This window comes from Ornithorhynchus anatinus, chromosome 1 (genome assembly GCF_004115215.2).
Source record: "Ornithorhynchus anatinus isolate Pmale09 chromosome 1, mOrnAna1.pri.v4, whole genome shotgun sequence".
NCBI lineage: Eukaryota > Metazoa > Chordata > Mammalia > Monotremata > Ornithorhynchidae > Ornithorhynchus > Ornithorhynchus anatinus.
In genome coordinates this window covers 55,239,531-55,258,097 of record NC_041728.1, presented here as the reverse complement: position 1 = coordinate 55,258,097, position 18,567 = coordinate 55,239,531, and the positions used below count along the sequence as shown (strand labels likewise).

Sequence of the window (18,567 nt, the reverse complement as noted above, 5' to 3'; positions counted from 1 at the left end):
CTTCCTCCTCTCTCGCCCCGCTCCGGTCTATTCTTCACTCCGCTGCCCGGCTCATCTTCCCGCAGAAACGATCTGGGCATGTCACTCCCCTTCTTAAACAACTCCAGTGGTTGCCTATCGACCTCCGCTCCAAACAAAAACTCCTCACTCTAGGCTTCAAGGCTCTCCATCACCTTGCCCCTTCCTACCTCTCCTCCCTTCTCTCTTTCTACCGCCCACCCCGCACGCTCCGCTCCTCTGCCGCCCACCTCCTCGCCGTCCCTCGGTCTCGCCTATCCCGCCGTCGACCCCTGGGTCACGTCCTCCCGCGGTCCTGGAACGCCCTCCCTCCTCACCTCCGCCAAACTGATTCTCTTCCCCTCTTCAAAACCCTACTTAAAACTCACCTCCTCCAAGAGGCGTTCCCAGACTGAGCTCCTCTTCCCCCTCTACTCCCTCTGCCATCCCCCCTTTACCTCTCCGCAGCTAAAGCCTCATTTTCCCCTTTTCCCTCTGCTCCTCCACCTCTCCCTTCCCATCCCCACAGCACCGTACTCGTCCGCTCAACTGTATATATTTTCGTTACCCTATTTATTTTGTTAATGAATTGTACATCGCCTTGATTCTATTTAGTTGCCATTGTTTTTATGAGATGTTCTTCCCCTCGACGCTGTTTAGTGCCATCGTTCTCGTCTGTCCGTCTCCCCCGATCAGACCGTAAGCCCGTCAAACGGCAGGGACTGTCTCTATCTGTTGCCGACTTGTTCATCCCAAGCGCTTAGTACAGTGCTCTGCACATAGTAAGCGCTCAATAAATACTATTGAATGAATGAATAGTTCATGGTGCTGAGATGACCTGCTAGTAATTGAATGTGAAAGCAGTATTTGGGTGCCATGGGTTCTGTCCAGGAAAATGAAACAGTCAATCAGCGGTATCTCTTGAACGTATACTGTGTGCAGAACACTCTTCTAAGTGCTTGAAAGAGTACTCTGAAATACATTTGAGAGATACAATCCGAAAAGTGATAATAATCATGGTATTTAAGTGCTTACTGTGTGCCAAGCATTATTTCAAGCATTGGGGTAAAATGGGGGATGACGTATTTTAAGGTCATCGGATTGTCCCACGAGGGGGTCACAGTCTTAACCATTTTACAGATGAGGTAACTGAAGCAAAGAGAAGTGACTTGCCCAAGTCACACAGCAGACAAGTGGCAGAGTTGGTGTTAGAACCCACGTCCGCTGACTCCAAAGCCCGTGCTCCGTCCACTGAGCCACCCTGCTTCCCTTTACAATAGAGTTGGAAGATGTGATCCTTGCCCTAGTGGACCATTAATCGTAGTTTGTGGTAGCTCCTTGCGATGGGCCGAAATCTTGAGGCCCAGTCCAAGTTTGTGTTGGGCTACTTCCAACCAGATTCCTGGGGGACTGACCAGAACTCTAGAGGGAGGAGAGATGGGTCACAGTTAATACACCATATGCAAAGTGTAGCATTAATGGCCCCTGCCATTAGCTGTGATTTACCATCCTTGAACATTTACATGAGGAGCCTGGGCCACAGGGCCCCTAGTTTTGTTACAGCTGGAAGTTCTAGAGAACACTCGAAACCAGACTGAGCAAGCCCCCAAGTAGGGAAAACAAGAGCCACCCTGCCTCACTTCAGAAAAAAGGCCACAGTGGGATCTGAGCCAAATCTCGAGGGTCAGACCCCCAAGAGCTCTGTTTTGGATAAGTATACATGCCAACTGTATATGGAACAGGCAGGACAAAAAGAGAGCAGCTTCAATGAGCAGTGGCTGGAGACAGCACTCAAAGGATACACTCTGTTGCAGCTAAAGGACTCTAGTTGACACCCCAAAATTGACTTAATAATAATAATAATAATGTTGGTATTTGTTAAGCGCCTACTATGTGCCGAGCACTGTTCTAAACGCTGGGGTAGACACAGGGGAATCAGGTTGTCCCACGAGGGGCTCACAGTCTTAATCCCCATTTTTACAGATGAGGTAACTGAGGCACCGAGAAGTTAAGTGACTTGCCCAAAGTCACACAGCTGACACGTGGCCGAGCCGGGATTCGAACCCATGACCTCAGACTCCAAAGCCCGTGCTCTTTCCACTGAGCCACGCTGCTCTCTTGTGGTTTGTCTCACCGGTGCCCCTGCAGCAGTCAGTGAGTGGTTACTGCTTACAGAGCACTGTACTGAGCGCTTGCGAGAGTACAGTACCACAGAGGTAGTAGACATGTTCCCTGCCCACAGGGAATTTATAGCTTGAACTTCCCGTCCTCCACCCCTCAACTATTTTTAACCTCTGGCAGCATTTGCTACTTGTCATCCAGGTCATATTCTGTGCTCCCCACCCCGTGATTATTGCATGTTAACGTGTCTTGGGCTTGCAGGGCTCCTCATTCTTCTGGGCCTTGGGGTGGCTCTGCCCACGTAATCCCTGAGTAGGGCTGCTCTGGGCCCGGGCCCCATGGCTCCGCTGTGGTTGGGGGCCTGCGGGGAAGAAGAAAGGTATGGGAAAGTGACAGACATTGCCATTGCTAGCTTTTAGTTTTGGTTGGCTCTCTATTATTAAAATCTTCTCTCTTCATTGGTTACATTTTTGAGTAAAATTGGTGAGGTCTCTGGATGTCCAGGCAAGCCACTTACCTAAACTGAGTGGACTCATCTCTCTCGGGAGGGACGGCGCCGACCTATGTCAAGGACTAAAATAATAAAAGTGATTGAGGGAAAGAACATTTTCTGAAATTGATCTATCAGGTGGTGTTCTTGAGAGAATCCTTGAATGATTGACATCTGAGGTACCTTGAATTCTCAAATACTCTGAAAACAAATGTAGATTGGGCAAAAAGCCTGGTCATCTGGGTGTAAATTTCCAGAGAATAATAGATTATGCCTTGGAGGACATTAGACTATTCTTATCTAAACAGAACAACAAGTACTTAGTAGTTTTTAAGGGCAGAGGACAGATGTGCTTTGTAAGGCTCTGTTAGGCTAACTCAGTGGGAGAGGAAATTGAAGAATGATTTACAAATATCAGCTAATTTTCTAGTTGTCAGTTTTTCCAAGATCCTAAGCACTCTTATTGAAGACCAGTGTGGCCTAGTGGAAAGAATTCTGGCCTGGGAGTCAGAGGACTTGGGTTGTAATTGTCGCTCCACCATGTGACTGCTATGTGACCTTAGAAAAGTCAGTTAACTTGTCTGTATCTGTTACTTCATCTGTAAAATGGGGATTCAATACTTGTTCTTCTTCCTACATAGAGTGTGAGCCCTGTGTGGGGCAGGGTCCGTGTCTGACCCGATTATCTTGTGTCTTCCCCAGCGCTTAGAATAGTGCTCGACATAGGGTAAGTGCTCAAGAAATATCACAAATCTTATTATTAGTAGTAATGGTATTACTATATTCTATCACCACTTGCCTCCAGAAGAGCTTCCATCAGGAGCTGAATCTTTCTGTGATAAGTCCCTAAAACAGAGAGGTCTGTTTTTCTTAGAGTATGTACATGTAGGTATAGTTGGATTCAGTGGACTTGTACATTTAATGCATTAGGAAGAAAAGATAAGGTGGTAATTAGAGAAATAACTTGTGTTTTTAATAGCTAGTTCTGTGGGAGGAGAGGCAACATATGTTCTTTTAACCTTGGATCTTAAACTTCGAACTTCACAGAGATTTGTTTCCAGGTCCCGCAGTACAGTGGGTGACTTTGTTACTGCATTGCGTTTTAGCATCTTTTTTGAACTGTATTTAAAGAATAAGACAGTGACTGGGCAGATCTGGGTGTGAATTGCTTTTAAGTCTTTGAACGACGAGCATTATATACGGTCATATTTCCGGAAAATGTGGCCTTAAAACTGTAGACGTTTATTGGCCCATTTAGGTTAAAATATTAAAGGAAGGACAATGTGCCTTAATTCTTCAGGAAGTTCCCCTTGTAATGATCTTTCCTTAGGAAGCCAGTGAAGTTTTTTCCACAGAATAAAGCGGGAGTCATCACGGCCAGGCTCTTTGCGTACGTTGGCATTACTTAACTGCCCCTTTGAGGTCCTTCCGAGTCTGCTGCCAATATTCTGGCACTACCTGTTTCCTCGTCATCTATGGATGCAGAGACAGGAGGAGTGAGAGTGTTTGGGTGGGCCCGAGTTGGCATCGAGACAGTCAGACTTCTGGAGCAATAGGCTCCAACCTGGAAATGGGACTGCCTCCAGTGTCCCCCTTTGCCAGGTGAATGCCACTCCTCTCCTCACCTTATCTGGGATGAAGCGGCGGTTGCTTCTGAAGACCGCACTAAGGGCCGGCAGTTGGGAAGCCACCGGATTGGAGGTGGGGTGCTGTGTTAGAGTGCTCCGGTCCGTAACTTCGGGAACAAATTGGGGACTGCTCGAGTTTGGGACTAGGAAATCCCTCACTGAGAAAATGCTAAAATGGAAAGAAAGAAAAGAATCAAAGGCGGGTAATTAATCAGAGCTTTCCTTGTTGGCGTTTCGCTTCTAAAACAATGCATGATTGTATAATTGTTTTTCCATTTTTGTAGTAAGCTGTGCTAGAACAAAAATGCAATGAAAGAAACACTGGATGAATGAAAAGCCCTGCTTTGCAATCCCTCAGCATGGCAGGACTACAGCTCATGACCCCTGCTTCCTCCCCAATGGGTCCTTTTTTTGGACTTCCATGGCAACAAGAAGCAATTCATGATAACATATACACGCCAAGAAAATATCAGGTACTAAGAACATCGGTTAGCACTTCTCTCAAAAAATAGGAGAAAAATGACATAAACTGACATATTGTTGATGCTACTGATTAATGTGGTTTTGCAGGTTTCAAGCTCCCAGTTAATCTCATTGCTATCATTACTAGGACTTGCTGAATTTGGCTTTATGCTCTTGGTATCAAATTTGGAGCTATTTCAGTAAAAATTAAAAATCTTTTTCTCAAGTGGCCCAAGTGCCTGCTAAAGTTTATGGACAAAGTTTATTTAAAAATTGCTCAGCCTATAACTGGCACGTAAAGGCTACTTTAAATATTATTCATATTCCAATTTTGTAGGACAGAGTTTGCTCTTTAAAGATAGAATTTTAATTGAAGAATTTATAGATTTGGGGGCTTTATGTGACCCTTTGAAGTACATAGTCTAGATATTTAAAATGCACTTTTACAACATTGGCAGTAGTTCTTCCTATTCTAGTGTAACTTATAAATTTCTTGAATGAAATTATTCATGTGTGTGTTGTCTTACATGTGATTCTGTAACTTTTAGGTTGAACTGCTTGAAGCAGCTCTGGATCATAATACAATAGTCTGTTTAAACACTGGCTCAGGGAAGACATTTATTGCAGTACTACTCACTAAAGAGCTGTCCTATCAGATCAGGGGAGATCTCAACAAAAATGGGAAAAGGACTGTATTTTTGGTCAACTCTGGTAAGTAACATTTTTATTTTGGAAATTTTTTGAGGATTCAGTGAACTACTGTAAAGGATAAAAGGGACTCATGTTAAAAATTCCACATAAAACCTTATAAGCAGTAGTTTTCCCATTTTGTAGGGTGATTTTTTTTTTTAAGGATTTTTTTGCGTTGGTTATAAAGTGGGGCTCCGAGGTTACACCCTTCATATCATCTTATGTCATTGTATTTTGGAACGTTTCCCAAATGCCCATAACCTGACTTCTTCCTTATAGGGATCATATTTTTTATAGTAGAATTTTAAGTATACACTTTATGCCCTTGAAGCTGACAGATTTACATTTACTTTGAGCACTTTAAGTTTCCTCAACTTTTGGTGATTTGCATTTTCCCCCTGAAATGTATTTTACAAAATTATTCTTTAAGAAATATATTTGCTTCTATAAAAGAGGCTAAAATATTAAATTGTGAATTTTGATTTAACGAACCTGAATGTTTTTAATGCTGTACATAATCTAATCATAAATTCCAGTGTTCTATACCCTCCTTATGTTGAAAACCAGAGCATGGAAGATTCTGTTCAGTAGTTGTGATTCCCACCTCCTTAGGTTGTATCGGATCAAATGAAATCAATCAGTGATATTTATTGAGCACTTAATACGTGCAGGGCACTGTACTAAGGGCTTGGGAGAGTACAAATCAACAGAATTAGCAAATCTTTGTGGCAAGGATTTCTGTGAGTGAGTTTTTGTGAGGGACGTGGGAAAGCGCAGAGGTAAAAGGGGACAGAGAAGAGATTTGTTTACCTGGATGAAAATAAAGGAGGGGTGGTCAGGTAACAGGCAGAGACTGCCCAGAGAAGAGTCTTGAGAATCCTTTCAAAATGTGGGTGGGGGAATCTGAAAGGACTTTTTTATAGGATTAATTAGGACTACTTAGGACTATAGACTAGCCCAGACATTTTTAGGCCAGCGAGACTGAGGAGAGAATGTTCTAAACTTCAGTAAAATCATGGTTTTTTTGTACTTAGCAAACCAAGTTGCTCAGCAAGTATCAGCTGTCAGAACCCATTCAGATCTCAAGGTGGGAGAATATTCAAGCTTAGAAATAAGTGCATCTTGGACAAAAGAAAAATGGAACCAAGAGTTTACCCAACATCAGGTAAAAGTTGAAGGATGTATGCATCTAATACCTGTAATGTTAATGAGTAAATCTTTTGGGAAAAAAATAAAACAGCATGTCTACCACCATTTTACCTCATTAAAGCATTTTTAACATTATACAATTTCTGCTATGCAGTGTTTTGAAATGGGAAATTGCATTAAAGGAGTCAAGTTAATTTATTGGGAGAGAAGGTGGTAGAAATCATTTTGATAACTATTTTCATGCATATAGTTGTGTGGATCAGAACTTTACGAGACTGAGCCTCTGATCACTAAATGGAAAGACTATTGAGTCATTTTGTCTCTTTTAGTTTTTCTAGGGTGTTCTAGTGCTTATTCCTAGATTTGTTTCAAGTAATTCTGAATTACCTTTTTTTTAAACGCTTTTATTTTGAATTCAGTTATTAACTTAGATTGCATGTTATCATTTAGTAAACTGCTACATGTCCCTTTACTGTGCATGCATGTTGTTTTACATCTGTATTTTATTTTAGGTTCTAGTTATGACCTGTCATGTCGCTTTGAATGTTTTGAAAAATGATTACCTATCCTTATCAGACATAAACCTTTTGGTGTTCGATGAATGTCATCTTGCAATCTTAGACCACCCCTATCGAGAAATTATGAAGGTGAGTGCCTATATAATGGGGACCACTTTCAAACTTGTTTTCATGAAAAATTTGTAAAACCCAGGTACCCGCCCCTAAAACATTTGATTAAAAAAGAAAAAAACTAACAGCAGCATTGGGTGAGTTGAATCTTGTTGTGTTGATGGGAAATTGATACAGGGCACTTAATCCGAGGCGATGCCTTCAGCCTTCTGAAAACCATCTTCCTTTTGGAGGCTCTAAAAGCTCCCCTTATATTTTCTGCCCAAGGTTTAAAGTCACCACTTTGGTGTGATGTCGCCATCTTTCGTTGCCGCACTGACGTAGGCATACCGCTACAAGCAACAACTCCTCCATAACCTCATATTCATTTACCATCTGTGCAGGCAGGAAATGCTGCTATGGATTGGGTTATATAATGATTGCATGTAGGAGAGTGACGTCTTCTTTAAAAAAAAAAAAAAATCACACTTTTCCTTCTTGAAAATTTGAGCAATTTTAAAGTTGAAAGTTGAGAATTGTAATCCATATTTGCAGAGCACATATGCCCTTAAGAAATTTAAATCTAGTATGAACTGTAATCTAGTTTTTGTTCTAATATAACTATTCTATAATTAGCTATTCTTTGTTACTCTAAAGTTTTGGGTAACTTTTAGATATGGCTTCAATAATTAAGTGTAGTTTTTCAGTTTGTATATAAAGTCAAGTCAGGCCTGGTGGAGTGAAAGGAAATCTTAGAGGCCTGTTTTTATTATCTCAGATCTGTGAAAATTATCCATCATGTCCTCGAATTCTGGGACTAACTGCATCCATTTTAAATGGGAAATGTGATCCAGCGGAGTTGGAGGAGAAGATTCAGAAACTGGAGAAAATCCTTAAGAGCAGTGCTGAAACTGCAACTGATTTGGTGGTTTTAGACAGGTATGCTCTGTGGCTCACACTACGTTAGTAAAACAGATACCTTGTAAAATTAATTTTAATCTTGACTAGTTAGCAAAGTTTTATGTTGCCTTCCGGAATTATAGCAAGTGTTGGGCAGAGTTAAAAGCACGGAGGTGTGGTAAGTGAAAAAGAAACTATCATGATTTACAAGTTCATCGCTGGCTATTAGTAATTGAATTTGGAAGGAGGCAGTGGTGAACCACTTCCATATTTTTACGAAGGAAACTATGCATACGCTACTGAAACGATTGCACGTGGAGGTGGGGCATTCTGGGAGAGATGTGTACATAGTAGCTATGGGTCGGAGACGACTCGGCAGCAAATGACAAGACAGGAGTTTTGCAAGTTTTCCAAAAGTACCATTTTTTCACCCTCTTGTCTCTTTCGGATGAAATTGCATTGCTGGAGCATCTCAAACGATCCAGTGTAGGGGCTTCTAAAACGACTTCTATTTATTCATTCAATCATTTATTGCGTGCTTATTGTGTGCGAAGCACTGTACTGAGAGCTTGAATTCTATAATTTGGGGTGTGCCCTCTAACAGGCACCTTCCCTCTGCCCATCCCTTCTTTCAGATATTGAAATAAAAGGTTCAAAGAGGCTGGGTTCCATTGAGAATGAACCCGAACCATCTCGGATGTTTATCGAAGTGGCAGCAGGGTCTGTTTTGGGGTTGTAGCTTTCTGAACTCCCACCCATTGTTTTCCCACCGTCATCATGCAGAGAGGCTGACACAGTTTGACTCCTGCATATTACCTAAGCTCCAGCCTCCAGGCCCTAGGAGAAAGAAGAAACCACAAAGTTCTTATTCGTGTCCAGGACCTGAGGAAAAGGAAAAGGAGCCGTAGGAGCACCCTTATAGTTTCCTCCACCCTCTTGCTTTATGCAGCTGTCCCAACCTGACAGTTCTATCAATCTAGTACCCCTCCAGTAACCAGCACATGACAGATTTTTTCAGATAACTTCTGAAAATAGCTTTCCTGTATATGGTGCCAGAAAACAGATAATGTGTAGTGTTTTAACTTGGTTGGCAGACAATTTGCATTTTTCACAGTGGGAAGTAATGAACATTTGTGTTTCTAATTTTGAAGATACTCTTCTCAGCCATGTGAGATTGTAGTAGATTGTGGACCATATGCTGATAAAAGCGGACTCTATGAAATACTGCTAAAGGAATTGGATGAAGCACTTAATTTTCTCAATGACTGCAACATAACTGTACTTTCTAAAGAACGAGATTCTACATTAATTTCTAAACAGGTACGAAAATGTAAATTAAGGTTTTGATGAGATTAGTAGAGGTGATGGTAGTCCACAAGTTCCTGTTTTCCCTTAGTCCCTTATTGTCAAACGATACCGCAAAGGTGTATCGTCAGAGCGTGCAAGTCTTCAGTGCATGGGCAACCAGAAATCTAAAATGTGGCAATAATATCGTATAATAAAACGTCTATTTAACAGCTTAAATTATTCTAGGTAAAAGTAGCTTAATTCCTTGATCTTTTTGTAGTGTTCTTATTCTCCAAATGCTCTCTCACCTTATTTCTATGTGAGGTAGGGAAAGAAATCTTACCCCCATTTTACAGATGTAAAAATGGAGGCATAGAGAGGTAAGTGACTTGCCCAGGGTCACACAGCGGGCCAATGACAGAGTAGAACCTGGGGCTCTCAATTTCCAGACCCGAGCTCTTTTCCATTTCACGGGTTGCCTCTCTTGTGGAATATTCTGTGTGATCTGGGGAGCCAGGACTAGGCGTTATGTAGATGTAGAGAGAGCCTAGGTGGCCTGCAGCCCCGAGACTGCAGTGGGCCTGGATTGAGAAGCCAGGCAATCCCTGGTGCAGGGCAGATTTTGTTTTTTGAACAACATGTCAGGGCACTGTTCTCACTGCATGCCACCACACGCTATGCTGTACCATCACAGAAGACTACGTTCTAGTATTTTTACGAGAGTTGCACACAATCATAACTAAAGTACTAAGGATTTTTATTGAAAATTTCCCTAAAAATTTGGAATTAGTTTCCTGCAAAATCTCTTTTAGAAATTCCCGTTAGAATTGGGAATTGGAAATGGAAATCGTAATTGTAAGGAAAATTATAAATTCTGCCTCAGCCTGTCGTTTTCCCCTTAGATACATTCATGTTAAGCATGAGTTTATTTAAAAATAAATTTAGGAATATATTGGCCAATATAGCAGCACTTTGTCTCTTATACCCATTCCAGGATTCCTTTGTTTAAAATGTTGTTTGACTTTAACTCCCAGGAAGGTGTCTTTGTTTACTTGAAGTGAGAGTTTCCTGTATTGTTGGATCTTGATTATAACTCTTCTCTTAGTACTTAGTCGGACTTAGCTTCTAATCCCAGCCCCACCACTTGTCTGCTGTGGTATCTGGGGCAAGTCACTTAACTTTTGTGTGCCTCATTTGTCTCGTCCTGTACACTATGAGCCCCATGCAAAACCTGGACTGTGTTTTACCCGATTAACTTGGTTCTGCCCCAGCCTTTAGAACAGTCCCTGGCATATAAGTAAGCACTTAACAAGTACCACAAAAAAGATATATTCAAATTCTGGAATCTAGATATTTTTTGTTTTTATTACCCAGCATCTGACTCATGTGATTTTCTTGTAGATACTGTCAGACTGTCGAGCAGTTTTGGTGGTGCTGGGACCTTGGTGTGCAGATAAGGTAGCTGGTATGATGGTAAGAGAACTACAGAAGTATATCAAACACGAGCAAGAGGAGCTGCACAGAAAATTTTTATTGTTTACAGACACTTTCCTAAGGAAAATACATGCACTCTGTGAAGAGCACTTCTCACCTGCCTCACTTGACCTGAAATTTGTAACCCCAAAAGTGATCAAACTGCTTGAAATACTGCGCAAGTATAAACCATTTGAGCGGCAGCAGTTTGAAAGTGTTGAGTGGTATAACAATAGGAACCAAGATAACTATGTTTCTTGGAGCGATTCCGAAGATGATGACGAGGATGAGGAAATTGAAGAAAAAGAGAAGCCAGAGACAAATTTTCCTTCTCCATTTACTAACATTTTATGTGGAATTATTTTTGTGGAGAGAAGATACACGGCAGTGGTTTTAAACAGGTAAATTTCTTCAAAGACAAACCTGTTTTGCTTTTGTAAATAAATATTGAGCACTGTCTTAGAGCTAACTAGGAAAATATTCTTTGGCATTTGTTGGGATATAATCTTTGTATAATTAAATAATAGGGAATAAGAACTAATGGGTGAAGAAAGAATAAGAGCTCCTTTAAATTCCTCTCAATATTTATCAGAGAATGGAGAGAAAGTATATTGGAATTACCTAATTAAAAATTAGCAGTTTCGTTATGGGAAGTTTCCTCTGCATTTAATTCTGTAGTCAATCAGCAGTGGTGGGTTGTTGTTTTTTTGTCAGTTGAGCTGCAGAACGTTGTCAACCTACAATAAATTGAGCCTTAGGCTGCAGCTAGGAATAACAAATATAAGAATCCAAAAAAACCAGAGGGTTCTCTCGGGTTAGGAGTCAGAGGTCATGGGTTCTAATCCTGCCTCTGCCACTTGTCAGCTGTGTGACTTTGGGCAAGTCACTTCACTTCTCTGTGCTTCAGTTACCTCGTCTGTAAAATGGGGACGAAGTCTGTGCACCCCATGTGGGACAGCCTCATTACCTTGCGTCTACCGCAGCTCTTAGAACAATGCTTGGCATGTAGTAAGCGCTTAACAAATGCCATCATCATCATTGCACCCCACTCCACGTTTTAGGGCATGATCCTCAGTCTTAGTTCTCTTGAAAACACTATAGCAGAAGTCACCAATGAGAACCAGTGAACAAGGTTGATCTCTGTCCATTGGGCTTTCCAAATGTAGTGCTGTGACGTCTCTCTGGAGACTGCAGATATCCTGGGGATTTCCTAGCCCTGCTTAGTCAATATGTTATTGGTGAGAGAACCATGGAAATATTAGTGCCTAATTTATTTCTTTGCAAATGTGGCAGAGCTGGCCCAGGTTGCCTTATTGGAAACTCTTGTCTTGAAATATGAATTAGATATTTAAATCAGTTCGTGCTCTGGGGAGAAACTAGCCTGAGTTAGTATGTCACTTCTCGCCCCTGTTCATGAGTGCCTCTGTTCCACAAACTAAAAATGCCAGTTTCATCTAGATGAAAATTTTTACAACTGGTTGGATTAATCCCAACTAATTTTCTCAGAGAAGCTATGGTACTATTTCGATTTAATGACCATAATTGATTTCTCAGTGGAAATGTGGCCAATATGAAATGACTTCAGAAGAAAAAATTTCTTATGGTCTAATACCTTTACTTGTAACTTTCTTTTTTTGTGGTACAGGAGTTAGGACTGTTTTTATTAAGAGATCTTGAAGCAACTAGTAGTAAGCTACTTTTTTTTTTCTTTCTGAATTTATTTTGTTGAGAGTGAACAGAATTCTCCAGAAAAAGGTGGGATATTTCACTTGTGGCAGTTTGCATCACAGTATCTCATCTTCCGGTTGAGTAGGTTGTGAGATCTCATTTTACCTTTTGGAAGTGAATTAACTGAGCCATTTAGAATCCCAGAAGAGTGATTAATGCCCTGAGAAAAGATAACTCACTGAAAAGTGTCATTTTACTCATTTCAAAAAAGGAATCATTAAAAGTATTTGAAATTTTGTAGTAATTTGAATTTGAAATTCAATAGTTTGGAATCAGTAATGCGAAATGTCAGATAAATGATCAGAAAGCTTAGTCTTTTTCCTGATTGTCCTAACATTTTTCCTTGTTATGCTTCAGTCTTGCTCAATAGACTGTAAGCTCATTGTGGGCAGGGAGCATGTCTACCATCTCTATTGTATTCTACTCTCCGAAATATAGTGCTTTGCCCACGGTAAGCTCTCAGTAAATATGATTGCTTTTTCAGACATCTAGTAATCTATTTTATTAACTGAGAAAAGTTTCCTGAAGTACAGATTTCTTCCTTCTGTGACAAATTAGATTATTTTAATACAGTTTTCCACTCGCAGATTACAAGTGCACAATAAAATAAATCACAATTGTATTACTAAAATGCTTTAAGACAGTAATGTTTACAAATATCCAAACGGCACGAGTTGATTACTCAGCATGGTTTAATCCCTTTTTGAAAAATGTTTCTCATGATTTAGGCAGAAATCTGAAGGATACATTTAATGGGGAAAAATACTTTGAAGGAAGAGCAAACATACTGTTTAGTTTATTTTTCAAGTTTGACTAAATAACCAAGAAAATGCAGAGAATTATCATTTACTAAATATGAAGTAACAATTATCGGTTTGTTTCAAACAGAAAAACATTTGTCGTTACTAAATGTCTACACGTAAAGCTAGTGGTATCAATCAAATGCAAAAGCCTTGATAAATTTAACATTAAGATTTAAAATTTTTTTAAAATGTTTTTTGAAACCCACTCCCTGTTTGCACTCACCCAGTTCTGAGTGATCACGATACATAAAATGAGGTCCAGTGGGCACTAATTGCTGAGGTAATCAAGGTTTTGTAAGCCCTCTCCCACTTCCTCTCATTGCCCTGCTTCTTCCATGCCGCTTTCAAATGAGGGATTAACAGGCCGGTTCCCTGGTTGGCGATAGCCTGAGAGGAAGGTAGCATAAATGGGAAGGGAATGGAAGACAGGAGATCTCATTTCTCTCACCCTGAGTCAGTGCCATCTTTGACCAGAGGGAGAGAAACATGTGTTCATCTTTTCCTCCTCCCTCTCCCATTTCTCAGTTGTCAAGTGAGGCCACCTGGTGGGGAAGCTTGTCTCATCACAGCTGGAGGAGACACACAAAAACTTCCTAGGCAGCTATCGGCTGACGGGGTGAGGTTTGCAGAGAGGAACTCGGTCAAAAGGGCAGTGGGAATGCATTCATTCATTCAATAGTATTTATTTGAGCGCTTACTATGTGCAGAACACTGTACTAAGCGCTTGGAATGGACAAATCGGCAACAGATAGAGACAGTCCCTGCCCTTTGACGGCCTTACAGTCTAATCGGGGGAGCCGGGCAGACAAGAACAATGGCAGTAGAGTCAAGGGGAGGAACATCTCTTAAAAACAATGGTAAATCGCATCAGGGTGATGTACATCTCATTAAACAAAAATAGGGTGATGAAGATATATACAGTTGAGCAGACGAGTACAGTGCTGAGGGGGTGGGATGGGAGAGGGGAAGGAGGAGAGGGAAAGTTTCTGCAGGAAGATGAGCCGGGCAGCGGAGTGAAGAATAGACTGGAGCGGGGAGAGAGAGGAGGAAGGGAGATCAGAGAGAAGGCTGACACGGTAGTCTTAGCCGGGATATAACAAGAGCCTGTCGCAGTAAGGTAGCTGTTTGGGTGGAGATGAACCTTGGCTTTTGAAGCAAGAAGTGGAGTCCAGGGTTTCGGTATCTGACCTCTGAGGGGGTTCCAGGACTTGGCTGGGACCACCTAACACTTTTTTGCCCCCTTACTGTCAGAAGGTGGTGAGAGCAGCAATCAATCAATCGATGATATCTCTCAAGCGCTTACTGTGTGCAGAGCGCCGTACTAAGCACGTGGAAAAGTACACTACAATAGAAGTGGTAGATGTGACCCCTGCCCACTAACCCCTGTGGTGCTGTGATCCCTGCTTGTAATAATAATAATGTTGGTATTTGTTAAGCACTTAATATGTGCCGAGCACTTCTAGACGCCGGGATAGATACAGGGTAATCAGGTTGTCCCGCGTGAGGCTCACAGTTAATCCCCATTTTACAGATGAGGTAACTGAGGCGCAGAGAAGTTAAGTGACTTCCCCACAGTCACACAGCTGACAAGTGGCAGAGCTGGGATTCGAACCCATGATCCCTGACTCCCAAGCCCGGCTCTTTCCACTGAGCTACGCTGCTTAGGAATGGGAGATGTCAATCTGTGGTTTAGGGGGGATAATTGTGGATAGTGTGGAGAAAGTCTGGGAAAATAGGTGGACGGGACCCAGTTTGGGGTTCATAGGGATCAAGAAAGTGTAGAAATAGTGATGTCCCCATTGTGATCTACATTGTAATTTTGGATTACCTGAAAGGTAGATTGTCATGTATCATCATCACTGTCAGGTGGCTCTGGATCTGGAAACTTAAATTACATTTAAAGCTGTGGGAAAAAGATTCCCACAACACGATGGTTCCCAGTACACCCGTATTTCGGAGGAACACTTTGCAAATATTTCTTGAGGTGTTGCTTTTGAAAACTGTGGCGGAGGTAGTCGGCGGTAGTTTCAGTCTAAGACCAAAGTTACCTTGCACGGGCTAGAGATCATGACTTACTTTCTTAATCACTTCCTATTCGAGATAATTGCATGTAGTTTTATAAAAAGTCATGGGCTTAAACTTATGAAGCTTTCTCCTTCAATTAGTAAAGAATAAGGATAACCACTCTACCTAATGGAATTCAGTGCTTAATATGATATCCTCCTAAGCACCTCTTTCTCTTTCTGGCTGTGTATTTATTAGCAGTAGGTAGAGTTAGAAATCAGAATATTGCCTCTCTAAGGCTTACCTTTTAAATAGCAAAGTTTCAAACAATTAGGGAAGAGAGAATTGTTATGGGTGGAATCTATCTGACCAAGGAAGAGGAGTTTGGAGCTGGATGCTCTCCCTTCCCCTCCCCTCAGCACTGTGCTCAACCGCTCATTTGTATATATTTTGTATTACCCTATTTATTTTGTTAATGAGATGTACATCACCTTGATTCTATTTATTGCTATTGTTTTAATGAGATGTACATCCCCTTGATTCTATTTATTGCTCTTGTTTTTGTCTGTCTCCCCCGATTAGACCGTAAGCCTGTCAGTGGGCAGGGACTGTCTCTATCTGCTGCCGATTTGTACATTCCAAGCGCTTAGTACGGTGCTCTGCACATAGTAAGTGCTCAATAAATACTAATGAATGAATGATCATGGAGTCTTCCTTCAGGATTGATGGTTGAATCTCAGTCCTGAGATTCCAGGACCAAGAACCTGACAGATGAGTTGCTAATTCATTCAGTTGTATATTGTATTTATTTTACTGTGTGCAGAGCACTGTACTAAGCACATGGGAAGTACAGTTCAGCAACAAAGAGACAATCCTTGCCCACAACGTGCTAGCCGGTTGTGCAGTGACCCTTATGCTCTCACTTTTCTGCCACTCACGTTCTCACTGGTGCAAGGAGGTCAGTGGGTGAGTAGGGGTGCAACACATTGCAAAGTTCATGCATGGTCTTTGCTCCTCGCTAAGGAAGGTTAGCAGTTGTTTTCCTAACGCAATTTAGCACAACAACCCTCCCTTGCCAAAAAAAAAAAAATTCAACTAAAAATGACTTCACAACTGTCTCCTTCAAAGTGATTAATCTCCTTCAAAGTGATTCAAAGTGAACCAAATCCTCATAAAAATAAGTAAAAAGCAATCCTTTCTACAAAATGTTATCTGGGTATATGCTCCGGAAATAAAACCTACCTTTCTCTGAACTGCAAATAATGTTTTAGTCATGCTAAGCCAGAAGAATGTACTATATGTAGAATATTATTAAATTGAGGCATCCAGACCCTGATGTTAATCCTGAATTTAAAGTGTGATGTAATAATTTAAATCAAACGTTAGTATTTGTTTTTGTTCCCCATAACTGCTAGAGAAAATATAAGCAGTGATCAGTGGCATTTTTTTTTAAATTATTATTATTCTTTCTTTTGCTCTGGGGTGCTACTTACACTTCAGGTGATTCCAGCAGATGAATTGGAGAAATTCATGTTGCAGTTTATCAACTGAACATTTCGTAGTGGATCATTGAGGCAGTTTTAGATGCATTAAGCTATTTAGCCAAAGCCATCGAATATTAGACTGAGGCTTATTCAAGATCCAAGGATTTTAAATTCTCTTCTGTGAATCGTGTTACTTGTTTCTTTATCTTTCCAACCTTCCTCTTTCCAGTTACTCTTCAGTCTTCATTGCCTCCCCTTGTCTCCTTTTCATTCCTCATGCTCTCTGTATCCCTCATTTACTGGCTCTCACACTTCTGTATGTTCAATCAATCGCATTTATCGAATGCTTATTGTCTGTAGAACACTGTACTAAGTGTTTTGGAGAATACAGTATAACAAAACTGTTAGATATGTTCCCTGCCCATAGCATTCAAGTCTTTTTGGGGCTCTGCATTTGTAAATTTGTCTGTTTCTAAATACGTGTCTTTCCTTTCTTTGTGTTTGCCTCTGTATGTTCAGTCATATTTATTAAGCGCTTAGTGTGTCCTCTCTGCATTTGTCCACACGCTGCTGAGGGTTATCGGTGCCTGTGGGCTTCAGTGTTGCTGTAAGGTTTGCTACCAGTATCCAGGACTCCATTTGCTGTATCCTGCCTTCAGTGCTTTGAAGTGTCCAGGCAATCGAACAAAGCCTTGGGCCCGCCAAGAGACCATCCCTGACTAAGTCCTTATTTGCCTATTGGCCCTCCTTTCTGCATTGCTTTTGTGCTTGGATCTGTGCCTCTTAAGCACTTAATAGTCACCCCACCTTCTGCCCCTCAGCACAGATTCATAATTTTGTTTTAATGTCTGTCTCCCCTTCTAGACTGTAAGATCCTTGGGGGCAGGGATTGTCTACCAACTCTGTTGTACTGTCCCAAGAGCTTAGTTCAGTGCTCTGCACAGTAAGCACTCAATAAATATCATTAATTGAGAAATTAATCCCTGCAGCAGTGGCAGGGGCTAATTCTAAGTGCCCAGGCTTCCCAGCAACTGATCCTTGTCATAGCCTGCCACATCAATGGCATTTTTCCTGTTCTCCTGTCTCCATCTTTTCCGCTTTCCTGACTGCTTCCTATCTTATTTCCTGTTCTTGTTAGGCACACTGAATCCTTGCCTCTGCCAGACAGTGCGCTGTTTGGATAAATGTTTCGTTTATCTGAGTATCTGTAGACTCTTCATTAGGTGTCAGAAGTGATTCACATCGATGAGGGTGTTTTTTTTTAAATTAGATTAGCCATATAATTTGCATTACTCTAGTGCATTCCAAACTCTGAGGCCTCAAGTTATGTACCCCCCAAAAAGATTTGGAGCATGCTATTTAAAATGGTGGTGGAATTTCTTCAATGAGTTGGGAGATGAATTCATCAGCCTGGGGCATATCACAAGTTTAGGTCTTTCTGCTGTGAATCAAAGGAGGAATATTTGATAGTTTCTGCCGATACTTATAGTGTTATGAACTTGCCGATCCTTATGGTGTTATGAGCATGCTTTATTCAAAAAAGCTTAATGTTTTTGTGGTGACCTTAAAGTGAACCCAATTTTATCTTTATGCTGTAGATTCGGTAATGCCACAGAAAAGTTAGGCATGGAGGACTTTTTTTCTGTTCAGTCAACCTTAGAATATATTTATTCCCACAGCTACTCTGATAATAGTAATATTGGTATTTGTTAAGTGCTTACTATGTGCCGAGCACTTTTCTAA

At 41.2% G+C, this 18,567-nt stretch overlaps 1 protein-coding gene across 2 annotated transcripts in view; it reads left to right on the top strand.

The window, feature by feature from the left end:
* DICER1 (dicer 1, ribonuclease III) overlaps positions 1–18,567 on the top strand; it is a 76,622-nt gene that overhangs the window by 21,173 nt on the left and 36,882 nt on the right. For both annotated transcript variants that reach the window (XM_029071108.2, XM_029071117.2), the window contains 7 exons: positions 4,521–4,709; positions 5,247–5,409; positions 6,423–6,553; positions 7,050–7,184; positions 7,924–8,084; positions 9,197–9,365; positions 10,734–11,206. In XM_029071108.2, the coding sequence (XP_028926941.1) occupies positions 4,566–4,709; positions 5,247–5,409; positions 6,423–6,553; positions 7,050–7,184; positions 7,924–8,084; positions 9,197–9,365; positions 10,734–11,206 (1,376 nt within the window). In that variant the 5' untranslated portion in view covers positions 4,521–4,565. The remainder of the gene's footprint in view (positions 1–4,520; positions 4,710–5,246; positions 5,410–6,422; positions 6,554–7,049; positions 7,185–7,923; positions 8,085–9,196; positions 9,366–10,733; positions 11,207–18,567) is intronic.